At 51.8% G+C, this 27118-nt stretch overlaps 1 protein-coding gene across 3 annotated transcripts in view; it reads left to right on the forward strand.

The window, feature by feature from the left end:
- Nucleotides 1-26510, forward strand: part of LOC146829918 (4-galactosyl-N-acetylglucosaminide 3-alpha-L-fucosyltransferase FUT6-like) — a 214921-nt gene extending 188411 nt beyond the window's left edge. For all 3 annotated transcript variants that reach the window (XM_085604190.1, XM_085604189.1, XM_085604188.1), the window contains one exon: nucleotides 24202-26510. In XM_085604190.1, coding sequence (XP_085460316.1) covers nucleotides 24202-25319 — 1118 coding nt within the window. In that variant the 3' untranslated portion in view covers nucleotides 25320-26510. The remainder of the gene's footprint in view (nucleotides 1-24201) is intronic.
- The last annotated feature ends 608 nt before the right edge of the window (nucleotides 26511-27118 follow it).

Here is a 27118-nt window from a genome sequence, read left to right on the forward strand (position 1 = left end):
GTTTACATCTGTCTACAATTCAAGCAAAGTACTTAGGGTGAGGACAGATGACACAGATGTTTACAACTGTCTACAACCCAAGTAAAGTCTGTAGGGTGAGGGTAGATGACGCAGATGTTTACATCTATTTACAACCTAAGTAAAGTCTGTAAGGTGAGGACAGATGATGCAGATGTGTACACCTGTCTGTAAACAAAGTAAAGTCCATAGGGTGAGGGTGTCAAGTACCTATACCAAACTGTAGCTTCCACAGGAGCCGATGCGTATTCCTCAATTCCCGACTACCCTAGCTGCGAGTTTCAGCGCTCACAACTAGAAGAGAGGGGGAAAGGGGAGTTGGAATGAGAAAGAGAGACTGCGCTGCTTCTTCTTCTTCTGACTGGATTCTATCTTCTTGGTGTAGAACCCTGTAACAAATAATATCATGTAACCACAGTAGTTTACTCTCTACTTACTATTTCTTCCTATACCACTCTTATGTTACCTGTCATCCCACAGTGATTTTCCGCTCTCTGGATAGTGCTGATCGATACTTCTGATCTAGCTCTATTCTACTCTGGTTAGGTGTTTGTGCTGTCCTGTCGAATTCTGTAAGACAAACTGTATGTAATTTCTGTCTGCTAAGAATCCCAACCTCCCTCTTATTCCTTGGTTGCCTTTCTTACACCTGAACCATGTGTTTGATATTTCCTTCTGTACTTGTTCTTTAATGTCCTACTGCTTGCTGTTGGTAGAACAGTTCTGATAACCTTTTTCTTCTTGTAACTCAGCAATGAAGTCAATGGCAAATGAAGGTAAGTACAGTTATATATATATATATAACTATATCCACGTACTTTTCTATTTAATTCTATCTCCAAAGTTGGTAGACAATATCCATATGAAAATTGCCAATTGCCTACTTGAGTATAGTTATTCTGTGTCTCCAAAAGTTCAATCCAATGCAGAAATGGTATCCCTTTAATAAGAGAAACCTGTTGCTTCCATAACTAATTCTCACAAAAAATTATACTGAATTGAATGTTTAGTTCAATCAAAAATAATTGCGCAACGATAAGTATTAACACTCTAGTGTGACTTAGCTGTCCATCTTCTTGCTGCCGATGTTCAAAAGTCGTCGAATCTTCTCACTAACGCTGCCTTTTCTCACAGGAATACAGTTGAAGTGCGCAACGGTACTCGCGAGCGGGCGCTATCACAGGTGCGTTTGCTTGCAAGTGAAAAACTAGACCGATAACCTCTGCATCGGTCGAGCGCGGCCGTCTTGGAATTCCGCGACCATGTTCCTACAGGAATTCTCATCAATAGGGAAACCAGAGTCAGGGGAAGGACTCGGCGCAGCCTCCCATAGACAAGAAGTGTGTACTGAGGTCTGATTTGGTGTCTTTCTTGCCTAGATGCCCATCTGACCTTTTCACTCCTGACAGTGGGGAGATGACACAGATGCTTACACCTGTGTATAACCCATGCATAGTCTGTAGGGTGAGGACAGATGATACAGATGTTTACATCTCTCTACAACTCAAGTAAAGTCTGTTGCATGAGGACAGGTGACACACATGTTTACACCTTTACACCTGCCTACAACCAAAGTAAAGTCTGTAGGGTGAGGAGAGATAATGCAGATGTTTACATCTCTCTACTAACCAAGTAAAGTCCGTAGGGTGAGGACAAATGATGCAGATGTGTACATCTCTCTACAGCCCACGTAAAGTCCATAGGGTGAGGACAGATGATGCAGATGTTTACATCTGTCTACAACCCAAGTTAAGTCTGTAGGGTGAGGGCAGATGACGCAGATGTTTACACCTGTTTGAATTGAAAAGGCTCTTTTATAGCGCATGGCTACTCGAAAGCATCCCAGCGCTCAAGAAAGATAACCAGGGGATAATTAAGGAACCATTAGCTAATCTGAGATCTCTACTTTCTCGGAAAGAGCCATGTTTTTAGCTTCTTCCGGAACACAAGGAGACTGGGCTCTTGGCGAAAGGATGAAGGAAGAGAATTCCACAATTTGGATACATTCAGTGAAAAAAGAAGGCTACCAGAGCAGGATCTGTTGATTCGTGGAATCACTGCAAGATTCTGGTCATTAGAGCGAAGGTTTAGAGAGGACTTGTAGGGCATTACCATGTTTTCTAAGATGGGAGGGCCTTTCCCGTGGATGATTTTATGTGCCATACACAGCGACTTAAAATGGACCCGCTCTTTCACCGGAAGCCAGTGGAGGGTTTTTAATGCGGGTCTGGCTGATAAGCGGTGACTGGTGCCCGTAAGTAGCCTTGCCGCCGAATTCTGAACAACCTGAAGTTGTTTAATCACGGAGACCGGGGCTCCTAAATAGATTGCATTCCCATAATCTATCCTGGATAGAATCAATGACTGTATTAAGATTTTTCTTGCTTTTTCCGGCAATTGTGGAAGGATTTTACGCGTGGATTTCAGGAGCCCAAAGCAGGTGGCAGCTGTTTTTCTAGCCTGAGTTCTAAACGACAGATCTACATCGCGCCAGAACCCCAGGCTTTTAATTTCAGACTTAGGGATGGGGCCAGGACCCATGCAAGAGGGCCAGAAAGTAGAGTTGTCAAATATAGCCTGTCGTCCCAACAACATCAACTCTGTCTTTCCGCCATTCAGCCTAAGATGGGAATGACCCATCCAGCTTGCGACGGCTTCTAGGCAGTTACACAGATTCAAAGAAGAATGTGCAGCCTGATTCAAGGAGAACACCAACTGGGTGTCGTCGGCGTAACTCACCAACTGAACCCCAAAAGGAGCCACTATCTCCGCCAGGGGTGCCATATACACATTAAACAGTGTGGGGCTGAGGGAGGACCCCTGCGGCACCCCACACTGCAACGGAACCGGGCAGGAGCAATGATTATCCTCAAACACCTTAAAGAATCTATCCCCAAGGAAGGATTCCAGCCACTTGAGGGCCTTACCCGTGACTCCGATGTTACTGAGGCGGGAAATGAGGATACGGTGATTAACCGTATCGAAGGCGACGCTGAGGTCCAGGAGGATAATGGCCGCGCTGCCACCTGCGTCCAGAATCCTCCTGGCCTCCTCCACCACCTTCAGCAGGGCTGTTTCAGTTCCCTGTCCTTTCCTGAACCCAGTTTGGGATGGATGTTAACAGACGCCTCAGTCAGTTTACTGATCCCCGGTAGCAGGGCGATGGGGCGATAGTTGGAGAAGTCCCCTGGGTCCCGGCTGGGCTTTTTCAACAAAGCCTTGACCATCGCTGCCTTCCACTCTCTAGGAGCCACAGCTGACTCCATTGAGGCATTGACCACGTTCACCACGGGTCTACTGATGGCAGGCAGAACTGAGTTTAAGATGTTCATCGGGGCGGGATCGAGCGGGGAGCCACTCTTTATGGCGTTCAATAGGGGATGTAGAAGGTCCTCCCTAAGAGGAGAAAAAGAGGAGAGCTTAGGATGATCCAATTGGTCCTGGGTGGTAGGTAGTGATTGGTGGTCGCCTAAGGGTATTAGGGGAAGCGTTTCAATGATCTTTTGGATTTTTGTGCTGAAGAAAATCGCCAATTCTTCACATCGACTACCTGATTCATCAGGAGCGGGCGGCGGATCAGGTACTTTCCAACAACCCAAGCAAAGCCCGTAGGGTCAGGACAGACAACACAGATGTGTACACCTGTGTACAACCCAAGTAAAGTATGTAGGGTGAGGGCAGATGACACAGATGTTTACATCTGTTTACAAACCAAGTAAAATCTGTAGGGTGAGGGCAGAAGACGCAGATGATTACACCTGTCTACAGCCCAAATAAAGTCTGTAGGGTAGGGACAGACGGCTGTTAGCCCTGGTTTCTTTTGGCGGGTTTCCCCAGGCTTTTTGCTTTGCGACCTACCAGTTTTGACTCTGTTTTTGCTGGTTTAGTGTCTCTACGCACTTTCTAACTGCTGTTCAGTGTTAAAGTGCAAGCGCTCCTGTTGTAAATTGTTGTAATGGATTGGTGATTCCATGATTGGTTATTTGAATTACTGGTCAGTCCCTAGCACAGTGCAATATGTGTGCCCATTAAATCAAATGCTGCTAGTGGGCTTGCAGCATTGGTTGTGCCACCCACACAAGCAGCTCTTCAAAGGTAACTCAGACATGCCACTGCAGTGTCTGTGTGCAGACTAGTACTGCTATATCGGCCTGGCAAGTGCACCCACTTGCCAGGCCCTAACCTTCCCTTTTCTTACACATCAGTCACCCCTAAGGTGGGCCCAAGGTACCTCTGTGCAAAAAGAACTATTGATGGACAGAATGCAGAACAATGTCATACATTCAACCCAGTACAGAGATCTGGGCCTAAGTCCATCGTATTTTTGCTCACCGTGCCATTCCAGTTTGGACCCAGCCATATGCAAATCAGTCTTGACCCTGTGCCCTATGGGAACAGTCCAGCCCGAACTGCCAGGCCAGGTCCTCCCTGGGCTGGAAACAAGCATCCTAGGACCGGTTTTGGGGTTTCACCCCTCTTCAGCCAGGATAGCTTGATTCCAGTGGCATGGAGAGCACGGGACTCACGTTTGAGCATACCCGTCCCACTCGGGGTGACAAATGCAAAAAGATTTATTGATGGACAGAATGCAGAACAATGTCATACATTCAACCCAGTACAGAGACCTGGACCTAAATCAATCCTTTTTTTGCTCACCATGCCATTCCAGTTTGGACCCAGCCATATGCAGATCAGTCTTGACCCTGTGCCCTACGGGAACAGTCCAGCCCGAACTGCCAGGCCAGGTCCTCCCTGGACTGGAAACAAGCATCCTAGGACCGGTTTCGGGGTTTCACCCCTCTTCAGCCAGGATAGCTTGATTCCAGTGGCAGAGAGAGCACGGGACTCACGTCTGAGCATACCCGTCCCACTAGGGGTGACAAATTCAAAAAGAACTATTGATGGACAGAATGCAGAACAATGTCATACATTCAACCCAGTACAGAGACCTGGACCTAAATCAATCCTTTTTTTGCTCACCATGCCATTCCAGTTTGGACCCAGCCATATGCAGATCAGTCTTGACCCTGTGCCCTATGGGAACAGTCCAGCCCGAGCTGCCAGGCCAGGTCCTCCCTGGACTGGAAACAAGCATCCTAGGACCGGTTTCGGGGTTTCACCCCTCTTCAGCCAGGATAGCTTGATTCCAGTGGCAGAGAGAGCACGGGACACACGTCTGAGCATACCCGTCCCACTAGGGGTGACAAATTCAAAAAGAACTATTGATGGACAGAATGCAGAACAATGTCATACATTCCAACCAGTACAGAGATCTGGGCCTAAATCCATAGTTTTTTTGCTCACCATGCCATTCCAGTTTGGATCCAGCCATATGCAAATCAGTCTTGACCCTGTGCCCTATAGGAACGGTTCAGCCCAAACTGCCAGGCCAGGTCCTCCCTGGACTGGAAAAAAACATCCTAGGACCGGTTTCAGGGTTTCACCCCTCTTCAGCCAGGATAGCTTGATTCCAGTGGCATGGAGAGCACGGGACTCACGTCTGAGCATACCCGTCCCACTCGGGGTGACAAATGCAAAAAGAACTATTGATGGACAGAATGCAGAACAATGTCATACATTCAACCCAGTACAGAGATCTGGGCCTAAATCCATCCTTTTTTTGCTCACCATGCCATTCCAGTTTGAACCCAGCCATATGCAGATCAGTCTTGACCCTGTGCCCTATGGGAACAGTCCAGGCCGAACTGCCAGGCCAGTTCCTCCCTGGACTGGAAACAAGCATCCTAGGACCGGTTTCGGGGTTTCACCCCTCTTCAGCCAGGATAGCTTGATTCCAGTGGCATGGAGAGCACGGGATTCACGTCTGAGCATACCCGTCTCACTCGGGGTGACAAATGCAAAAAGAACTATTGATGGACAGAATGCAGAACAATGTCATACATTCAACCCAGTACAGAAATCTGGGTATAAATCCAACGTTTTTTTGCTCATCATGCCATTCCAGTTTGGACCCAGCCATAAGCAAATCAGTCTTGACCCTGTGCCCTATGGGAACAGTCCAGCCCGAACTGCCAGGCCAGGTCCTCCCTGGAATGGAAACAAGCATTCTAGGACCGGTTTCGGGGTTTCACCCCTCTTCAGCCAGGATAGCTTGATTCCAGTGGCATGGAGAGCACGGGACTCACGTCTGAGCATACCCGTCCCACTCGGGGTGACAAATGCAAAAAGAACTATTGATGGACAGAATGCAGAACAATGTAATACATTCAACCCAGTACAGAGATCTGGGCCTAAATCCATCCTTTTTTTGCTCACCATGCCATTCCAGTTTGCACCAAGCAATATGCAGATCAGTCTTGACCCTGTGCCCTATCGGAACAGTCCAGTCCGAACTGCCAGGCCAGGTCCTCCCTGGACTGGAAACAAGCATCCTAGGACTGGTTTCAGGGTTTCACCCATCTTCAGCCAGGATAGCTTGATTCCAGTGGCATGGAGAGCACGGGACTCACTTCTGAGCATACCCGTCCCACTCGGGGTGACAAATGCAAAAAGAACTATTGATGGACAGAATGCATCAGTTCTGCATTCTGTCCATCAATAGTTCTTTTTCCAAGGTACCCCTGTGGGCAGGGTGCACTGTATGTGAAAGGTAGGACATGTACGGATGTGTGTAACATGTCCTGATAGTGAAATAATGACAATTTCGTTTTTCACTATTGCAAGGCCACCTGTTCCCATTGGATTGAATGGGAAGATTGCTTATGACATCTTAGGAGCATAACTACCCCTGGGAACAAGGTTGGAAAATAAAGTTTAGTATGCCTGGACTCAGAATATTAAAATGCATCTTTTAGTGAAGTTGATTTTTACATTCTGTGTTTGAAAATACCACTTTTAGAAAGTAGGTATTTTCTTACTTAGCCATCCAGTGTGCCTCTGATAGGTTTGTGTATTGACTGTCTGGTTTTGGAGTGACAGGGGTTGGGGATGTGCAGTGGCTCCAGAGAGTCTGGATGGATCAAGGCTTGGCTGAATAGACATGGGCTGCATTTAGAGTGGTGGGAGGAGATTTCTTCCACACCTGAATGGGCTTGGTCTGCCTTACACAATGCTGTCTTCACCTCCTGCCGAGCAGCTGCTCCAGAGAGGACGGAACTGGTTTTGGCTGGGCAAAGAGCTTCTGGTACCCCAAAACCGGTCACAGGATGCTTGTTTCCGGTTCAGGGAAGACCTGGCTTGGCACTTCGGTCTGGACTGTTCCCATGAGGCACAGTGTCAAGACTGATTTGCATATACCTGGGTCTGAACTGAGGTGGCGAAGTGAGCTACAGAACAATGATGGATTCAACCCAGATCTGTGAGTGGGGGGGTGTCTGAAATGTTTCAGCACTCTGTACATCAACTCCTTGTGTTTGCTTCGTTCATAGTAAGTTGGCAGGGTATGCCCAGACATAAGTCCCTTGCTCCCTTTTCCACTAGATTCAAGCTAGCCTGGCTGATGAGGGGTGTTACCCCAAAACCGATGCCAGGATGCTTGTTTCTGGTTCAGGGAAGCCCTTGCTTGGCAGTTCGGACTGGACTGTACCCATAAGGCACAGGGTCAAGACTTATTTGCATATAGCTGGGTCTGAACTGAGGTGGAGAAGTGAACTAAAGAAAAATTATGGATTCAACCCAGATCTGTGACTGGGGGTGAGTGCCTGAAAAGTTTCAGCACTCCGTCCATAATCTCCATGTAATTGCTTTTTTTCACCCTAAATTGGCAGGGTATGCCCAGACGTGGGTTACTTGCTCACTTTGCCACTGGATTCAAGCTAGCCTGGCTGATGATGGGTGTTACCCCGAAACCGGTCCCAGGATGCTTGTTTCCGGATCAGGGAAGACCTGGCTAGGCAGTTCGGGCTGGACTGTTCCCATGACCCTGGTATCCCCGACGCCGGTGCTCCACTCCGACATCAACACCGCTGCTTGCACCGTGGTTCAAGGGCATCGCTCGTAAGTTACAGGCCACACCATCATCAATCCGCACCGCAGCCTTGGCCTACCGACGCCGGCGCCATCAACTCCAGTTCGTTAGCCGACGACAGCGCTTCAGTGACGACGACACCGCTGCTTGTACCGTGACCTGCCAGCACCGCGACGAGCACCGCATCACTTCGCACGGCAGCCCTGGTCTAACCGACACCGCGGGACGACCGTCACCGAGCCTCTGCCTGCACCGCGACCTGAAGGCACCGCACGCCGCACCGCTGCACTTCGCACCACAGCCGCGATGCCTGCTGACACCAGCACTCAACACTTCAAATGAGTGGAGTTTAATCTGCAACGCATGTGATTTCAAGGGCTCAACGATTCCTGCACCGACCTCCGGAACCGACGCCTGCGGACACCGGCTGTTTGGGGCTCATCGAGAGGTCGCCAACGCCCTGCAATTTTAAAGGTACTGTTTTGCGGGTCTTCCCGACACCGTAGTTGGCCCGCAATGCTGCAGTCAGCCAGAACTGTTTGGATTTGTTGTTCACAACGCCGTGATAGCCCGAGAGGAGCTATTGACTTCACAGAACTGTATTTCAAGCCTATTTTTGAGTATTTAATACTTTTAAGACTGTATTGTGGACTTTAATCGTTTGGTCTTGTTTATATAAAATATTGGCTATTTTTCTTAACTGGTGTGGTGTCCTTTTGTCGTGTTTTCACTGCATTACTGTTGGTTCTGTGTAAATGCTTTATACACTGCCTCTGAGACAAGCCTAACTGCTCGTGCAAAGCTACCAAGGGGATAAGCAGGGGTTATAACTCCCTTACCCTGTCTAAGAAGAAGGGTCCCTACTTGGACAAAGGTCCCTACCTCTGCCAACTGGAGAACCCTAGTTCTAACAACAACGCAGATGTTTACACCTGTCTACAACCCAAATAAAGTCTGTAGGGTGAGGACAGATGACGCAGATGTTTACACCTATCTACAACCCAAATAAAGTCTGGAGGGTGAGAGCAGACGATGCAGATGTTTACATCTGTCGACAACCCATGGCAAGAACAAGGATGAGTGAATATGGGACACTAGGAAAGACTCCGGGGGCCCGATTCACAGAACTAATTTAAGACAAAATCCTAAACTTACTACCATTTTGGTATTCACAGAAGGCACTTACTCATTTTGGTATTCACAGAAGGCACTTACTCATTTCGGTATTCACAGAAGTTCGGAGTCCTAACTTTAGGACTCCTAAATGCCTTCTGCGAATACCGAAAGTCTTAAAGTTAGGATTTTTCTCAGTTTAGGAGTAGTAAAGTTAGGACTGCTAACTTTAGGACTCCTAAATGCCTTCTGTGAATAACGAAAGTCGTAAAGTTAGGATTTTTCTCAGTTTAAGAGTAGTAAAGTTAGGAGTCCTAACTTTACTACTCCTAAACTAAGAAAAATCCTAACTTTAAGACTTTCGGTATTCACAGAAGGGATTTAGGAGTCCTAAAGTTAGGACTCCTAACTTCTGTGAATACCGAAATGAGTAAGTGCCTTCTGTGAATACCAAAATGGTAGTAAGTTTCAGATTTTGTCTTAAGTTAGTTCTGTGAATCGGGCCCCAGATGTGTAAAGAGAAGTGTCCTGCTGGTCAAATAGCAGGTAATATAAAGTAGGTAGTCTGCCGGGAAGAGAAGAGAGAGTAGAATATCAAACAAACCCCAGTCCTAAAGACCTCATTGCACAGCAGGTGGGCTGTTACAGTGCAGCTTACAAGGCCAGAGGGGGTCAGTGAGTAGCTCACATGGAGGCCACATTTTGGGAACACAGCCTGAAACACCTGGGTCAGTCTCTCGTAAGTTTTACAGGATTGTGTTTCCAGACACAGTACTTCTGAGTGAACGGGAACATCCTGAGGTGATAGCTTGGTGTAGTTAGCTGATCCCTTGTGTACCGCCTTATACTCCCTTCTCTCCCTGTCTCCGCCGCAATCTCAGACCAACGCTGTCATGAAATGGTGGAATTTTTTCATAATAAAATTTAGACCATCTATGGATCTTTCCCTTCCACCAAAGATCCCAATCTCCCCCACTATGACAAGTTATATACAGGGGACAAGGATACCTGCTTAATAGCATTTCCCACAATGGACTATGACTGTTTTCGTACCGCAGCTATCCGAGTAAAAAGCGGGTCACCCAATGACCCTGCTCCGCTTAGGATTCTCAAACAGGTGACAGAGACAATTGGCCCGGTCATTCTAGACGTGATTAACTCATCGATCTCATCCGGAGTAGTCCCCCCCTCCTGGAAAAAAGCCACGGTCATAGCTCTCTTGAAGAAGCCTACCCTGGACTCAGACTGTTTGGCCAATTATCGTCCTATCTCTCTCCTCCCGGGAATCAGCAATATCTTGGAGAAACATGAAAACACCACACTCTCCACCTACCTAGAATCCAACCACCTTCTTCACCCAACCCAAACGGGATTTCACCCTCACCACGGCACGGAGACAGCTCTCCTGGCCGTCATGGAAGAATCGAGAACAATTCTTGATTCAGCAGGTTCGTCTGCTGTGATCCTTTTGGATCTGAGTGCGGCCTTTGATACGGTTAATCACCGTATCTTGATCAAGTGACTCAAAAACTTGGGTGTGTCCGGAACAGCCCTAACCTGGCTGATATCATTCCTGAAAGGGCGTTCCTTCCAGGTATTTGAGGGTAAAACTACTTCCAAACCTTGGCCCCTCCTTTGTGGAGTCCCACAGGGCTCCTCCCTGAGCCCAATGCGTTTTAATGCCTACATGGCTCCACTAGCAGAAATCATACAGCCCTATGGAGTGAATATCGTAACATAGGCTGACGATACTCAGCTGGTGGTTTCACTTAACTACTCAGATATGTCCTCCACCTGCCTCTGTATCTGCCTGGAAGAAGTGGCCAAATGGATGAACCACTCCTACCTGAAGCTGAATGGCGACAAGACGGCGCTTATGCTCCTGGGTAACCCGTCACTTTTTAGACCAAATCTGATGTGGCAAGCTTCAATGGGATCAGCACCCTTCCCCAAGTCCAATATAAAAAGTCTGGGGTTCTGGCTGGACTCAGACCTTAGTCTTAAAGTCCAAACCAGAAAGGTAGTCGCCGCCTGCTTTGGCATTCTAAGAATGCTGCACAAAGTACTCCCACTGCTTTCTTTTCAAGCTAAGAAACTTGCAGTCCAAGCGCTTATCTTGTCACGCCAGGACTTTAGCAATGTACTGTACCTGGGTGCCCCAGGTGCAGTCTTCTCCAAACTTCAAATGATCCAGAACTGTGCGGCAAGAATTCTTATGGGAACTCCCTACCGACAGTCTGCCAAACCTGCCATGAAAGCTCTACACTGGCTGCCCATCCGGAAGAGAGTCCATTTCATAGCCCTTTGTATTACCCACAGATTGCTTGGAGGGAATGGACCTAAGATCATCTCCCCCCTGGCCAAGCCTTACCAGGCCAACAGGCCTCTACGCTCAGAAGAACTACACTTGGCCTCTGTACCAAGGATCAAGAGAGCCAGAAGCAGAGGTCGGCTCTTCTCCTATAACGCTGCCAAACTTTGGAACTCTCTTCCGCTTCAGTTACGAAGAGAGACCAATCACCTGGCCTTTCGCAAGCTGTTGCAAACCTGGCTTTTCCCCAGTTGAGTCTCAGAAGCCTCTCCCACTTCTCGGATCTAGGATGCCCATGGCTAGCCGTGCGCTTTATAAATGCCACCTCACCCACTCACTCCAGGTAGGGAAGCTTGGAAAGGCTCCTTGCCTCGATGGGGCCAGTTTAGAGTAATTATTGTTGGGAGATGTGATCTGATTGTCTAGAACTGAACATTAACTTGTCCAGGTACAGAAACGTAGGGTCTCATCTATGGCATTTTGACATAGGGCAGCGCAGCAAGGCAACTTGCTGTGCTGCACAAATGCAGTACACATAGAAAGAGGAAATAATGAGGAGAAATAAAGTTATTTCTCCATATTGCTCCTCACTTCAGGAGGCGTGAGGATTTGGTGCATCGCCGGGTTTACACGGTGTTATGAATTTGGGGCAGCATCAAAATCCATGGGAGTTGTGTGGGAAAACCCACCACAACACACACGGAACGTCTCGCGAGCACTGAGTACAGCAACAAAGCAATTTGCGCGGCCTTGCCTTACTCCATGTCTATGAGGTGACACAAAGCCACTCATAGTGGCTTTGCATGGCCTCAGATATGACTTTGTGACTTGCGCCGCCGGAGAGTCACAACAAGTGATGCTAGGGCGGAGCAAGGGGCTCAGTGTAATCGAAAGAGGAGGTGGCCAGAGCCTGTACTGTGATTCTTCGAGGGGAGGGTGCACAGAGGATATTTCCCCTCAACATCTGAAGGTAGTAAACCCAGGAGGCAGCAATACCACCCATATGGGTAGAGACTGACAGGGAGGGATCGAGGCAGGGCAGAAGATTGGATCAGAGCAGGAGTTGGTCAGGTCTTTAGGCTCATGTCTAGAGACCACCTCTGAGGCCGACCAGCTCTCTGCCAAGCGTCAGGGAAGTATAGATCAGACTGGTCAGCAACGGAGATGGGACAAGCCAGGGCCTTCGTCAATCTTGGCAGGAATAGGATTGGTGAAGGGAGCAGCATGATTGACGTCTTACATGATCTTATTCTGGTCCATTTGTGTAACAGATTGAAGTCAGATCAAACTCAACGCCTGGAGACCCTCAAGGGTGAGTAGCTGCGCTTTATAAATCCTGTTTGATTGATTGAGACTACTGAAGCTCAATGTGCAGAGGTGATGCTAAGAGCATTCATTTAATTGGTCGATCGATACATTGAATCTGATCTTTTTACATTTTCCGTTGAAGGAAAAAACTTTCTTGTGTTTTTGCCATGATCCTCTTTGTCCTCAAGGGTTTGATTTTGCCTTGACGATGAGCTTTTTGTTAACTTAAAGTTTGTTCACTGGGTGTCTAAAGGCTTTGCTATTCCAGCGCCCTCACATGTTTGCTTTAAATGTCATTTCTTTAGATCGCCCTCTCCTGGTTTATTGGGTTCTGTGTTTGTAGTTTCAGTGGAGCCTCCAACATCACAGTCCTTTAATGGCCAAAGTGACGGGAGGGTCCCTAGCATCACAGAGACCTTGGTTTCCATGCTGGAAAGGCTGGTGTTATGGATGCTTCTGTTCCATATCTTTGCTTGGTTATTTAGGGGCTAATTGTGCACCTGCGGCACATTTGCGCTGCTGGAGCGTCACTTTTGTGATGCTTCGAGGCACAAATTAAAACATTATATTTATGGGGTCACGCAACGCCTCATAGATATGGAGTAAGACAAGGCAGTGCAAAGCGCTGCGTGACCCTCCATGGCCTCATAGATATGGAGTAAGACAAGGCAGTGCAAAGCCACCCTGCGTGACCCTCGTGGCCTCATAGATGTGGAGTAAGAGAAGGCAGTGCAAAGCCACCCTGCGTGACCCTCCGTGGCCTCATAGATATGGAGTAAGACAAGGCAGTGCAAAGCCACCCTGCGTGACTCTCCATGGCCTCATAGATATGGAGTAAGACAAAGAAGTGCAAAGCGCTGCGTGACTCTCCGTGGCCTCATAGATATGGAGTAAGACAAGGCAGTGCAAAGCCATCCTGGGTGACCCTCCGTGGCCTCATAGATATGGAGTAAGACAAGGCAGTGCAAAGCCATCCTGCGTGACCCTCCGTGGCCTCATAGATATGGAGTAAGACAAGGCAGTGCAAAGCCACCCTGCGTGACCCTCCGTGGCCTCATAGATATGGAGTAAGACAAGGCAGTGCAAAGCCATCCTGCGTGACCCTCCGTGGCCTCATAGATATGGAGTAAGACAAGGCAGTGCAAAGTCATCCTGCGTGACCCTCCGTGGCCTCATAGATATGGAGTAAGACAAGGCAGTGCTAAGCAACCCTGCGTGACCCTCCATGGCCTCATAGATATGGAGTAAGACAAGGAAGTGCAAAGCGCTGCGTGACTCTCCGTGGCCTCATAGATATGGAGTACGACAAGGCAGTGCAAAGCCATCCTGCGTGACCCTCTGTGGCCTCATAGATATGGAGTAAGACAAGGCAGTGCAAAGCCACCCTGCGTGACCCTCCATGGCCTCATAGATATGGAGTAAGACAAGGCAGTGCAAAGCGCTGCGTGACCCTCCGTGGCCTCATAGATATGGAGTAAGACAAGGCAGTGCAAAGCCACCCTGCGTGACCCTCCGTGGCCTCATAGATATGGAGTAAGGCGAGGCAGTGCAAAGCCACCCTGCGTGACCCTCCGTGGCCTGATAGATATGGAGTAAGACAAGGCAGTGCAAAGCGCTGCGTGACCCTCCATGGCCTCATAGATATGGAGTAAGACAAGGCAGTGCAAAGCCACCCTGCGTGACTCTCCATGGCCTCATAGATATGGAGTAAGACAAGGCAGTGCAAAGCCATCCTGCGTGACCCTCTGTGGCCTCATAGATATGGAGTAAGACAAGGCAGTGCAAAGCGCTGCGTGACCCTCCGTGGCCTCATAGATATGGAGTAAGACAAGGCAGTGCAAAGCCACCCTGCGTGACCCTCCATGGCCTCATAGATATGGAGTAAGACAAGGCAGTGCAAAGCCACCCTGCATGACTCTCCGTGGCCTCATAGATATGGAGTAAGACAAGGCAGTGCAAAGCCACCCTGCGTGACTCTCCATGGCCTCATAGATATTTTTATTTTTTTATTTTTTTTAAAGCTTTATTTAGTTTTGAAAAAACAAAACAATACAAAGACAATGGCTGTATGTTCAAGAAAGAACCAGTGGTAAGATACAGTACGACACTTCTGGCCCACAAATCAGCAACAGCATCTAATAATGGCATCGGATCAGTGGCCCCCCGTAACCGCCCCAACACTCCCAGCCGCCTAAGTTCAATAAAAAGGGCAACCTTCCGCCACAGGGCTCAACATGCAGTCTCAACAGGCATCTTAGATTTTGCCCCACACCCCCTGACTCGCCCACGCCCATAGAGACCAGCATCCCATCACAAACAGTAATGAGGACCAAACGTCCTGACAGGTTCACGACCCCCACACAATCATAACCCTGGCGCTGCGCGGTTTACCCCACTCCCATGGGCACTATGCCGGAGCTGGAGTGTGGTGGGGAAGAGCTTGGCAGGGTAGCAATATATGTCTTATACGGGCCCCAGATATCTTTGGGCCGCGCCACCGTAGGGAGAAGACTAGAGTAGATCTCGCTGTTTGTGCTGCAGAATGCTATGGAAGTGAGCCACGCACCAACTGTGGGGGCCATGCGATCCCCCCAGCGCTTAGCAACCTCCCGCTTAGCAAGCAGGAGGCCTAGAGAGGCAAGCCTTCGGGAAAGTCTTGGGGAAATTTACAGTATAGCCTAACAGCGCCACCTCGGGTATAGGAACCAACGTGAGCCCTAGCATAGCGCCCAGGATCTCGTGTACCTGAGTCCAGTATGATTGCAGTCTGGGGCAAGTCCATGACAAGTGTGCAAAATCAGCGTGTGGTGCAGCGCATTTCCAGCATGTGTGAGGTCGAGAGGGATCAATGGCGTGGAGTCTATCAGGGGTCATGTAGTAGCGGCGAAGGAATTTGTAATGGAGGAGCTTGTGGCGACTATTGAGGGATATCGTGTTAGTGACTTTGCAACAAGCGGTCCACTGCTCGTCCGTGATAGGCCTACCCAAGTCCGCCTCCCAAGCCGCCCGCAGTCGGATATCCGCACAAGGAACCAGCGCTGCGCATGACTTATAAAGTTTCGAAACCATATGAGCTCCAGTGTCGTTATCAATGAGGAGGGTGAGGGGCTCAAAGGACTCTGGTTCGAGAGGGAATCCCGCTATCTCCGACCGCGCCGCGCAATAAAGCCGGCGCAGGACAAACCTGTCCATGAACGTGGCCTCGCTAAAGCGCGCCTCCTCCGTCATCGAGAAGATGTGCCCGCCAGGATATAAATCTCCAATCTTAGTAATGTTAAACTTATTTAAAGTACGCTGTACAATGAGTTCTCCCGTACCTGGCAGCAGCCCAGGGTTAGGAAGTGGGAGCGAAGAGGAATACAGGCGAGGCCAGGCTAAATAACGAGCCAGGCGACCCCAGGCCCAACTGGTGGTGGATACCGTTTGGATATCCACTGGGCTCCGGGGAACCCCCTTGGGTAACACTGCCGACAAGCGACCCGGGAGAACGAAATCCGCCTCCGGTCGAAGAAACGGAATCCGTGCGTCAGGATGATACCAGGCGTAGGCGTGCGCACATTGAGCAATCAAATAGTATAGATACATATCCGGTAGACCGAAGCCGCCGGTTGGACCCGGCCTAGTAGCGTGGTCCGTACCCCTTTGGATTGTGCCCGTTCCCTGCCCCGGCCTTCACGGGCCACCCTTCCGAGCTGCACAGAGACCCCTCATCCCGAGCCGCACGAGGTTGCATACCCCTCGGGGCTCCGCCATCTTGTTGGCATCCACATGACTCTGTGCGCCAGCCTACGTAACCCCGCTCAACCCGGCCTCGGCCCCAGCGAAGCCCCGACATCGAGGCACCAAGAACTGGCCAGGGGGTACCACATGAACACTTCACCGCTCCCGGCGGAGGACAGCATCGATGGGACCCCCAACTGTCCTCCCACACCTAGGTGTGATCGCCCTACAGCTCTCTTGGGCCTGGCGCCTCTCCTGCTGGACGTCTGGCCGCTCCCAACTCGGCCTCTCCGCCCCCCCCGGGCGCAAGGGTCCGGACATCAAAGGGCACCAGACCGATATCTGGGGCGACCTCGCAACAAACCAGCAGTTGTATCCCGGAGTCGAGAGCCTGCTGAGTGACTCGCGGCTGACCCTACGGAAGAACTCTTGCTTGAGGAACTACCACGAGCCCTGCAGACTGCGTCGCGGCTCCATCTTGTTGAGACCTTGGAACTTCCCGGAACATCGGGGCCCTGCTGACGCTGTCGCGGCCCAACCAAGCTGAAACCTCCCTCGGAGCCCTGCTGACGTCGTCGCGGCTCGAGCTGAACAGAAACCATCTTGCGAGCCCTGCTGACTTCGTCGCGGCTCGACCACTCCGAGATTCGGAGGCCCACCAGCTGAGGATAAGAACTGGGCCCCAGGTACCCTCGTACCAAGCTACTGCTAAAGACTGCACCACTATCCCTTCCCTTTTAGAGACATTGAGACTTTTGTGGATCCCTCGATCCTTCCCTTGTAAATATTGAAACTATAACTGCTCGAGTACTGATAAAGAATTGCCTGTCTTGATAATCCTCCTCGAGTCCTGTGTGGTGGTGTTACTGTGCTCATACTATACAGGAGGAAGACCTCTCCTAGGAGGCTTCTCAGCAGCGCTCGGCTACTTCGTGCAGCGTGGGGGGGCCCCTCTGGGTGGTCTAGCGTACTCCCCCGAGGCCCGCCTTCCAACATTTGGTGGCCAGCGACGGGATCCGAGCCGAACGCAGTACGTACGAGCAAGTAACCCACTCGCTACCCATCCAGACAAACGGAAAACATGAGCAATCAAGAAAACACCGCGACCACGGAATTCCAGCCAGAACGGCTGGAGGAATATACGCACAAAGAGCTGAAACAATTCTGCAAGGCCAAGGGCATTACAACCACCAGCCTAGGTACCAAGGAAGAGATGCAGAAAGCCCTGAAGACCTGGCTAGAAGCCGAGGCAGGTTCCTCCCAGAGTGAAGGTCCCCTGCCCCTGAATGCAGCTGCACTACCCGCACCGACCCCGGCAACCGGAGGGAGAAACAGCCTGGAGACCGGCCTCTCCGCAGAGGAAATACGAGAGCGGGAGAGGGTCCGGATCCACGAACTAGAGCTCGCACGACTACGGCTGGACGGCGAACTCCAGCTGGCTGATAAAAAAATGGCCATAGAGCAGCTACGGCTACAGGAAGAAATAGAGGAGAAAAGGCGGCACCGGGAATTGGAAGAGAAAAGACTGACCCTTGAGCACGAGCGGGGTCTCAAGGAGCTCGAGCTAAAGGCACAGAAGGGGGCAACCGGCACCCCCAGCAATAGAGACACTCTACCGCCCACCGAAGCCAAGGTACATATCCCTAAAGATTTCCGTCAAGGAATACTATAAAAATGATGACATCCAACAGTGGTTCAAGGCGTACGAGGTGGCCATGACCTCCCATCGGGTGCCCCGAAAGGACTGGGGTGCCGGCCTGTGGGGTCGGTTCCTTAGCGAAAGCCGAGACACCCTGCTCCAGCTACCCGAAGACGTGATGACCTCCTACGACCACATGAAGGAGGCCCTGCTCACCCGCTACGGACTAACAGCGGAAATGTACTGCCAGCGGTTCAGAGACTGCAGAAAAATCCCCGGTACGACGTGGGTGGAGTATGTGGACTTCTTCAGCCGGGCCCTAGAAGGGTGGATCAAGGGTAGCAAGGTCACCACCTACGGTCAACTGGTCGACCTCATCATTTGGGAACACCTCTCCAACAATTGCTTCGTGGAACTAAGACAACATCTCCTCGACAGCAAACTGACCGAGCTGTGAAAACTAGCCGCCGAGGCCGATCGATGGGTCAACACCCGAGTCCCCCGGAACCCGATGGGGGAGTACCAGAGGAACCCCACCGGGCCCCCCCGCCAGCGCGGCTGAGGAGGAGGGTCGAATCGGAACCGGGACATCCCCGCCGGGCCTCCCCGGAGCCCGCCTCGAGGGCCGCCTCAGCAACACCTCTCCCCGAGCCTAGCACGGCGGGGAGCGGCACCAGCCAGAACCGGACCCCGGCCGCCAATAACCTGCTACGGCTGTCAGCAAACTGGACACTATGCCAGCGACCCGGCCTGCCCCCTGAACCGAAGAAGTGGAGCCAGCGGGCCCCCGCCCCGACAGCTGGCAGCTGCCGCCCTGGGGGAAGGAGAAGAGGAGGAAGAACCCCTCGACAGAGGGACCACTGAGTGGGAGCCCGCGGCCATGTCCCTGGTCTGAGTGGGCAGCCGAGAAATGGTGCCCCGCACACCCATCCCGAGCAACACCCAGAAATACCAGCAGTGGGTCACCATCAATGGGCGACCGACCGAAGCCCTCCGCGACACCGGAGCCAGTGTCACTGCTGTCCGCTGCCACCTGGTGACCCCCGAATAAATCCTACCCAACGTGCTGTGCCCCGTCCGAACTGCCGACAACTGCGAGAGCCTGTGCCAGATGGCCCTGGTCCCCTTCGAATGGGGAGGGGTGACGGGCCTGCTAAAAGTGGCTGTCCGCGACGACGCTCCCGTGGACTGTCTCCTGGGGAACGACCTGGAGAGTTCTCCCTGGGCTCACGTGGAGCGGCGAGAACACCTCCGGATGTTGGGACTATCCGAATGGGCCTGCCCCACCACCAGATCCATGGCCGCCCAGGCCCCCCACTCGACCACGGCCTCCGACCCCACCGAGGCCGCGAGGCTCGCACCACCCCCCGCCTCCAGTGAGGGAGAGGTGGAAACCGACACCGAACCATCCCCTGACGAGATCGCCTCGCTCGAAGCCCTCCCAGAACTTGCCCAATGGCGCCACGACGGGGGCCCCACCCGAGAGCAGTTCCAGCAGGAACAGAAGATCTGCCCCTCTCTCGAAGGGGTCCGACAGCAGGCGTCCACGCAGGCCAGCGGTGACCAGACCGGAACACACTGGGTCTATTGGGCCGAGGGCCTGCTGTATAGTGAACAAAAGAGTGCCGAACTAGGGGCCAGTCGCGTGCTCGTAGTCCCCCTCCGATTCAGGGAGTTTCTCCTCAACCTGGCCCATGATGTACCTCTCGCCGGACACCTGGGGCAGGACAAGACCTACAGCCGCCTGGTGACCCACTTCTACTGGCCCCGGATGCGGAGGGACGTGGACAATCACTGCCGGTCCTGCCAGACCTGCCAGGCCAGCGGGAAGACGGGGGGGGTCGGGTCAAGGCCCCCCTCCAGCCCTTTCCCGCAGTCAGCACCCCGTTCGAACGGGTCGGGATAGACATTGTAGGGCCCCTGGACCCCCGGACCTCCCTGGGCCACCGCTTCATCCTGGTCCTCGTGGACCACGCCACCAGGTACCCTGAGGCTGTCCCGCTGAGAACTGTGACTGCCCCCGTGGTGGGCCGGGCCTTAATGGGGATCTTCTCGCGAGTAGGATTTCCCCGCGAAGTGGTGAGCGACCGGGGCACCAATTTCATCTCCAAATACATGCGGTCCCTGTGGCAGCAGTGCGGGGTCACGTACAAATTCACCACCCCCTATCACCCTCAGGGGAACGGGCTGGTCGAGCGCTTTAACAGAACCCTAAAAGGGATGATTCAGGGCCTGGAGGAGCCCCTCCGGCGGAGATGGGATGTCCTGCTGCCATGCCTCCTGTTCGCCTATCGGGAGGTCCCGCAGAAGTCCCTGGGGTTCAGCCCGTTTGAACTATTGTATGGGCATCTGGTCCGCGGACCCCTCAGCCTGGTCAAGGAAGGTTGGGAGACGAAGCTCCGAGATGCCCCGCCTGACGTCTACCGATACCTCCTGACCCTCCAAAACCAGACCCGCAAGTTCCGAGCCCTGGCCGAAGCCAACCTCGAGGCCAGCCAGGAGGATATGAAGCGGTGGTACGATCGGAACACCTCCACCATCGAGTTTGAGCCAGGCCAGCAGGTCTGGGTCATGGCTCCTGTTGAGCCCTGCGCCCTCCAGGAGAAGTGGACCGGGCCCTTCAAGGTGGTGGAGAAGAAGAGCCCCGTCACCTACCTAGTCGACCTGGAGTCTCCCCGGAACCCCCTCCGGGTTCTACACGCTAACCGGCTCAAACCCCACTTTGCCCGGACCGAGCTGAGCCTGCTACTGGCGACCGACGAGGGGGGCGAGGACGACTCCGAGCCCCTACCCGACCTCCTGCAGAACGGCGTCCATGACGGATCCATCAAGGGTGTCCGACTCGCTTCCTTCCTGACCCCGGAGCAGCGCAGCGACTGTCAACGACTACTGCAGGAATACGCAGCCCTCTTCTCCCTCACCCCGGGGTGACCCACTGGTGCGTCCACGACGTCGACACCGGGGACAGTCCCCCCGTACGACACCGAGCCTACAGGGTACCCGACCGAGTGCGGGCATGCATCCAGGCCGAAGTAGCGAAGATGTTGGCCCTCGGGGTCATCGAGCCCTCCGACAGCCCGTGGGCCAGCCCTGTCGTCCTGGTGCCGAAGGCTGCCGCACCAGGCCATCCCCCGAAGTTACGATTTTGTGTAGACTACCGAGCTCTGAATGCTGTGACCAAGACGGACGCCCATCCTATACCCCGGGCCGACGAACTCATCGACCGCTTGGGGTCCGCCCACTACCTGAGCACGCTGGACCTCACCGCCGGGTACTGGCAGATCCAGCTCACCTCCGGCGCCCAAGAAAGATCCGCCTTTTCCACCCCTGATGGGCATTACCACTTTCGGGTAATGCCCTTCGGCATGAAGAACGCCCCGGCCACCTTTCAGAGACTCGTAAACAAGGTTTTGGCCGGGCTCGAGGCCTTCAGCGCGGCCTATTTGGACGACATTGCCGTGTACAGCAACCACTGGGCGGAGCACCTGGGTCAACTCAAAGCAGTCCTGGCCACCCTCCAAGGGGCAGGACTCACAATTAAGGCCAGCAAATGCCAGATCGGCCAAGGATCGGTGACCTATCTGGGCCATCAGGTGTGGAGCGGTCAGGTGGCCCCCCTCCAGCCAAAAGTCGATGCCATCCAGGCCTGGGAACCCCCCACTACCCAGACTGCTGTCCGGGCCTTCCTGGGCCTCACCGGATACTACCGGCGGTTCATTCGGGACTATGGGTGCATTGTTGGGCCTCTCACGGAGCTCATCTCAAAGAAACAGCCCAAGAAAGTGCACTGGACTCCCCGCTGCCAATCCGCTTTCGAGACTCTCAAGGCAGCGATGTGTACTGCCCCTGTTCATCGTGCAGACAGACGCCTCCGAATATGGGATCGGGGCCGTCCTGTCTCAGGTTGATGAGAAGGGGCTCGACCGACCAGTGGCCTTCATCAGCCGACGGTTGCTGCCCCGGGAGCAACGATGGAGCACCATCGAGCGCGAGGCCTTCGCAGTAGTGTGGGCCCTTAAGAAGCTTCGGCCCTATCTCTTCGGTACCCACTTTCGGGTCCAGACCGACCACCGGCCCTTGCGGTGGTTAATGCAAATGAGAGGCGAGAATCCCAAGCTGCTGCGGTGGTCCATCGCCCTGCAAGGGATGGACTTCTCTGTTGAACACCGGCCCGGCAATGACCACGCCAACGCCGACGGCCTATCCCGCTTCTTCCGCCTTGACGAGGAGAATCCCCAAGGAGATGGGTGACTCTCCCTGCCTTCGGCTGGGGGGGACGCCTGTTGGACCCAGCCTCGGGGCGTGGTCCTGACTTCCCTGGGATTGGGCCCGTTCCCCGCCCTGGCCTCCACGGGCCACCCCTTCGAGCCGCACGAGGTCGCATACACCTTGGGGCTCCACCATTTTGTTGCCTGCCACGTGACCCTGCACACCAGCCCACATGACCCCGCTCAGCCCGGCCTCGGCCCCAGCAAGGCCCAGACATTGAGGCACCAAGAACTGGCCAGGGGGTACCACGTGAACACTTCATCGCCCCTGGCGGAGGGCCGTATTGATGGGACCCCCAACCGTCCCCACACACCGAGGTGCGATCGGCCTCCATCTCCCTTGGGTCGGGCGCCTCTCCTGCTGGGCGTCTGGCCGCTCCCAACCCGGCCTCTCCGCCCCCCGGGCGCAAGGGTCCGGACATCAAAGGGCTCCAGACCTATATCTGGGGCGACCCCACAACAGACCAGCAGTTGTATCCCGGAGTCGAGAGCCCTGCTGATCGAATCGCGGCCGACCCTACGGAGAAGAACTCTTGCCTGAAACCACCACGAGCCCCGCAGACTGCGTCGCGGCCCCTTCTTGCTGGACCCTTGAAGCCACCCGGAACATCGGGGCCCTGCCGACGCTGTCGCGGCCCAAACCTCGCTGAAACCTTCCTCGGAGTCCTGCTGACGACGTCGCGGCTCGAGCTGAGCAGAAACCATCTTGACAGCCCTGCTGACCTGGTCGCGGCTCTCCACGAACTGAACGCCCGAGCCCTGCTGACGCCGTCGCGGCTCGACCCCTCCGGGGTCTGGAAGCCCTCCAGCTGGAGGATAAGAACTGGGCCCCAGGTACCCTCATACCAAGCTCCTGCTACAGACTGTCCCGCTACCCCTTTCCCTCGTAAGAGACACTGAGACTTCTTGTGGATCCCTCGATCCCCTGCTTGTAAATATTGACCCCGTAACCTTTAAGTGCTGATAAAGAATTGCTCGTCTGAGCCAACCTCCTTGAGTCCTGTGTGGTGGTGTTACTGTGCTAGTACGTGATAGGAGAAGGACCTCCCCGGAGGCTTCTCAGCAGCGCTCGGCTACTTCGTACAGTGTGGGGGCCCCTCTGGGTGGTCTCTCCGACTCCCTGAGGCCCGCTTTCCAACAAAGGGCACTCTATAGTGGAGTGAGCTGTTTGAGCAGTCATGTATGATCACTCACCATGTATGAGTTTGTTTGATGGCATGCATCTTAGTAACATTGGGCCCGATTCACAGAATTAACTTAAGACAAAATCCTAAACTTACTACTTTTGGTATTCACAGAATGCACTTACTACTTTTGGTATTCACAGAATGCACTTACTACTTTTGGTATTCACAGAATGGATTTACGACTACTAACTTTAGGTCCGCACTCGGGCTGGATATTCCGGCCCGGAGGCGGAGCTTCCTGCCCGGAGGCGGGGCATCTGGCCCAGAGGCGGAGCTTACGGCCCGGAGATGGACATTTCGGCCATGGCTAAATCTCCGCCACCGGCCGGAAGCCCTGCGGACGTAAAGTTAGTAGTCGTAAATCTATTCTGTTAATACCAAAAGTAGTAAGTGCATTCTGTGAATACCAAAAGTAGTAAGTGCATTCTGTGAATACCAAAAGTAAAAGTAAAAGTAGTAAGTTTAGGATTTTGTCTTAAGTTAATTCTGTGAATCGGGCCCATAGCTTTTACATATATTTTCGAACACTTGTAATAACTAATAACAGGTTTATTTTGTAATTCATACCATGTTGTTCCATTGATTTTCTTCAACTGTTTCTTTGTTATAGAATTTACTGTTGTGCATCACTTCATAATATGAATGAAATGTCTTCTACTGAGTTCACTCTCTCCAAGGTCAGCCGATAACTTGTTCTCTCTCCTCTTCAGCCACTGACATGGAGTCCAAGACACAGATGGCGTCGTACTGGAAGGGCTACGTGTTTTACATCCTCATCTCATTCCTGACCAGCCTCTCGGTCTTCGCCAGTCTACGAGGATCCTTCAAAGCCAGGCCAGATAAGACCTGCACACACGTGGAGACCCCAAACATGTACTACGGGGGTGGTAGTGACCGCGTGGAAACACCCAGGGGCAGAACAAACACCACAAAGGATGACCTGGTCATACTGCTCTGGACCTGGCCCGGTAGAGAGAGGTTTCCACTGGACCAGTGCGCAGAACTCCATGGGATCTCTGGTTGCACCTTCACTTTGGATCGGAAATTGTACAACCGTTCAGATGCCGTGGTTCTCCATCATCGTGATGTCTGCTACTACAGAAGCACGATGCCCCAGGAGCCAAGGCCACAGAACCAGCGCTGGATCTGGTTCAACATGGAGTCACCGAGGCACAGCCCCAACCTTCACTTCATGGACAATCTTATCAATCTGACGCTGAACTACAGGAGGGACTCAGACATCTTCACGCCCTATGGCTGGCTCGAAAGAGCCAACAGTCCTCACGATTTCAGCATACCAAAGAAGACCAAGCTGGTGGCCTGGGTGGTCAGTAACTGGGACGGAACCCTGGCAAGGGTGGCATATTACAATGATCTCAAGAACTATCTCAAGGTTGATATGTATGGAGGTAGGAACAAACCCCTACCCGCCAACGAGACTGTCTCCACTCTTTCCCAGTACAAGTTCTACCTGGCCTTCGAGAACTCTCTGAACGAAGACTACATCACGGAGAAGGTCTGGCACAACTCGCTGCTCTCTGGGACATTGCCCGTTGTCCTCGGCCCTACGAGGGAGAGCTATGAGCGCTTCCTTCCTTCCGATGCCTTCATCCACGTTAACGACTTCCCCAGTGCTAAGGAGCTGGCCGCTTACCTGCACTTTCTAGACGCTAATGACGAGCAGTACCGGCGCTACTTTGAGTGGCGCAAGAGGCTGCAGCCCATGGAAATCACGCATTGGCTCACGTACTACTGTAAGGCCTGTCAATACCTACAACAACATCAGAATTACCAGACCATCCCGAGCATCACCAAATGGTACAAATGACCAAGGGAGTAGCCAGAAAATTAAAACACCCCCCATTTTGAACCCAAGCGGTTATGGCAAAAAGCAAGCGAAGGGTGGCCATCGATCCATCCATCCATCTGATAGAGCGCTTGACGCTCTTAAAATTGTAGGGGTGCATTATTTTCATGTACGAGCAGCACCTGCATATATTCAATTGCTTGGTTGCGCTTTGTACATATTAAAACAAAGTTTGTATATCGTTATATCGAAAAATGCAGAATGAAATTGTGACGTATTTACAAGATTAAGTCGCATCTTCGCATGTATTTAGAGAAATCATGTAACTATGCACGTGTATGATGATTAATAGGTAAAAAAAAATGTTCACTTTTATAAGACTCATATAAAGGCCTGTGTAACGAGTGCACATTAGAACATTTTCTTGGGTTAGCAAATTATAGGCTTAACTGTCGTTTCCTTGAATTCAGTTCTCCTCATCTGCTCTTGGGATAGGAGCTAATTAGAATTTAAGTGTGTAGAGTGTTTCTTTTCACCCCTACTGCAGGTACAGGAATTTTACCTCGTTATTCCAGATTTAAGAAGATACATGGGAGGAAAGGAATGCCTTTGAAGAGCTCGGACAGAGAGAAGGGAGCACACCTTCCGTGCCTGGTGAAACTTGGGAACCAAGGTCGGCGAACAGAGCTGTAAAGTTAATTGGACTTTGTGGAAAGTTACTCAAAGGAGGTGTTCACGGAACGATGTACCATGTGACCCGTTAGGGGTGTAACTCTGTATTTTTCTATTAGGCACAGGGACAGATTTGCAGGACTTCTGCTTTGGACAAAGAAAGGAGAGCATCTTAGATTGAGCTCTGTAGCTTTACGCTACTTGACCCATTTAACGTGAGTGTACTACTTAGGGAGTCAACACGTGCTGACACCTTTTGGGAAATCCCCTTGGAAAACTAGGAAGGGATGCCATTTTGGAAATTGAGTTGAGACAGATTATTCTTTAATTCGGAAATACAAATGAAAAAGGATTTCGGAAACAGTATCTATACTCAGGTGTCTTCTGATTTTGGAATTTATTGTTCTGTGCCTATTGTGCTGTATGAACTATATTCGTATATTGGGCTCTGTGTTAGTATTCATGTACCTCTACACATTAATCTTGAGGTGTGTCTATATCGTGTTGTTTCTGGCTATGCGATAAATCGACAAAACTAAATTCGGAGTTGGTAGTCATTTAGGTGTTGGACGGGTAGATACATGTATAATTAGTAAATTGTTTTCTTCCTGCCACACTTCTTAGCAGGCAATAAAGACAATCGGCCACATATTCCTGAGTTCATAAAGGATATGGAATTCGGCCTCATCACATCCATCCTTTCAATCATCCATCTATCCATCCCTCCATCCATTTTTGCTCATCAATTCACCTTTTTACTCCATCCATCCTCGCTTTACATCATCCATTCACCCATTCACTCAGCCATCCATCCTTTCACTCATCCATCCACCCTTCAATCCATCCATCCATATACACATTTACCATTTCACTCATCCATTCATCCTTTCACTCACTTATCCATCCATCCACCATTTCACTCACCTGTCATCCATTCACCCTTTCACTCATCCATCCATCCACCCTTTCATTCAGCCATCCATCTATCCTCTTTCACTCATTCATCCATTCTTTCACTCATCCATACTTACATCCATCCTCTAACCCATCTATCCATCCTTTATCCCATCCATCCATCCATCTAGCCACCCTTTGACTCCATCCATCCATCCAGCATTTCACTCATCCATCCACCCTTTCATTCAGCC

The sequence above is a fragment of the Triturus cristatus genome, chromosome 5_1, assembly GCF_964204655.1.
Source record: "Triturus cristatus chromosome 5_1, aTriCri1.1, whole genome shotgun sequence".
Lineage (NCBI taxonomy): Eukaryota > Metazoa > Chordata > Amphibia > Caudata > Salamandridae > Triturus > Triturus cristatus.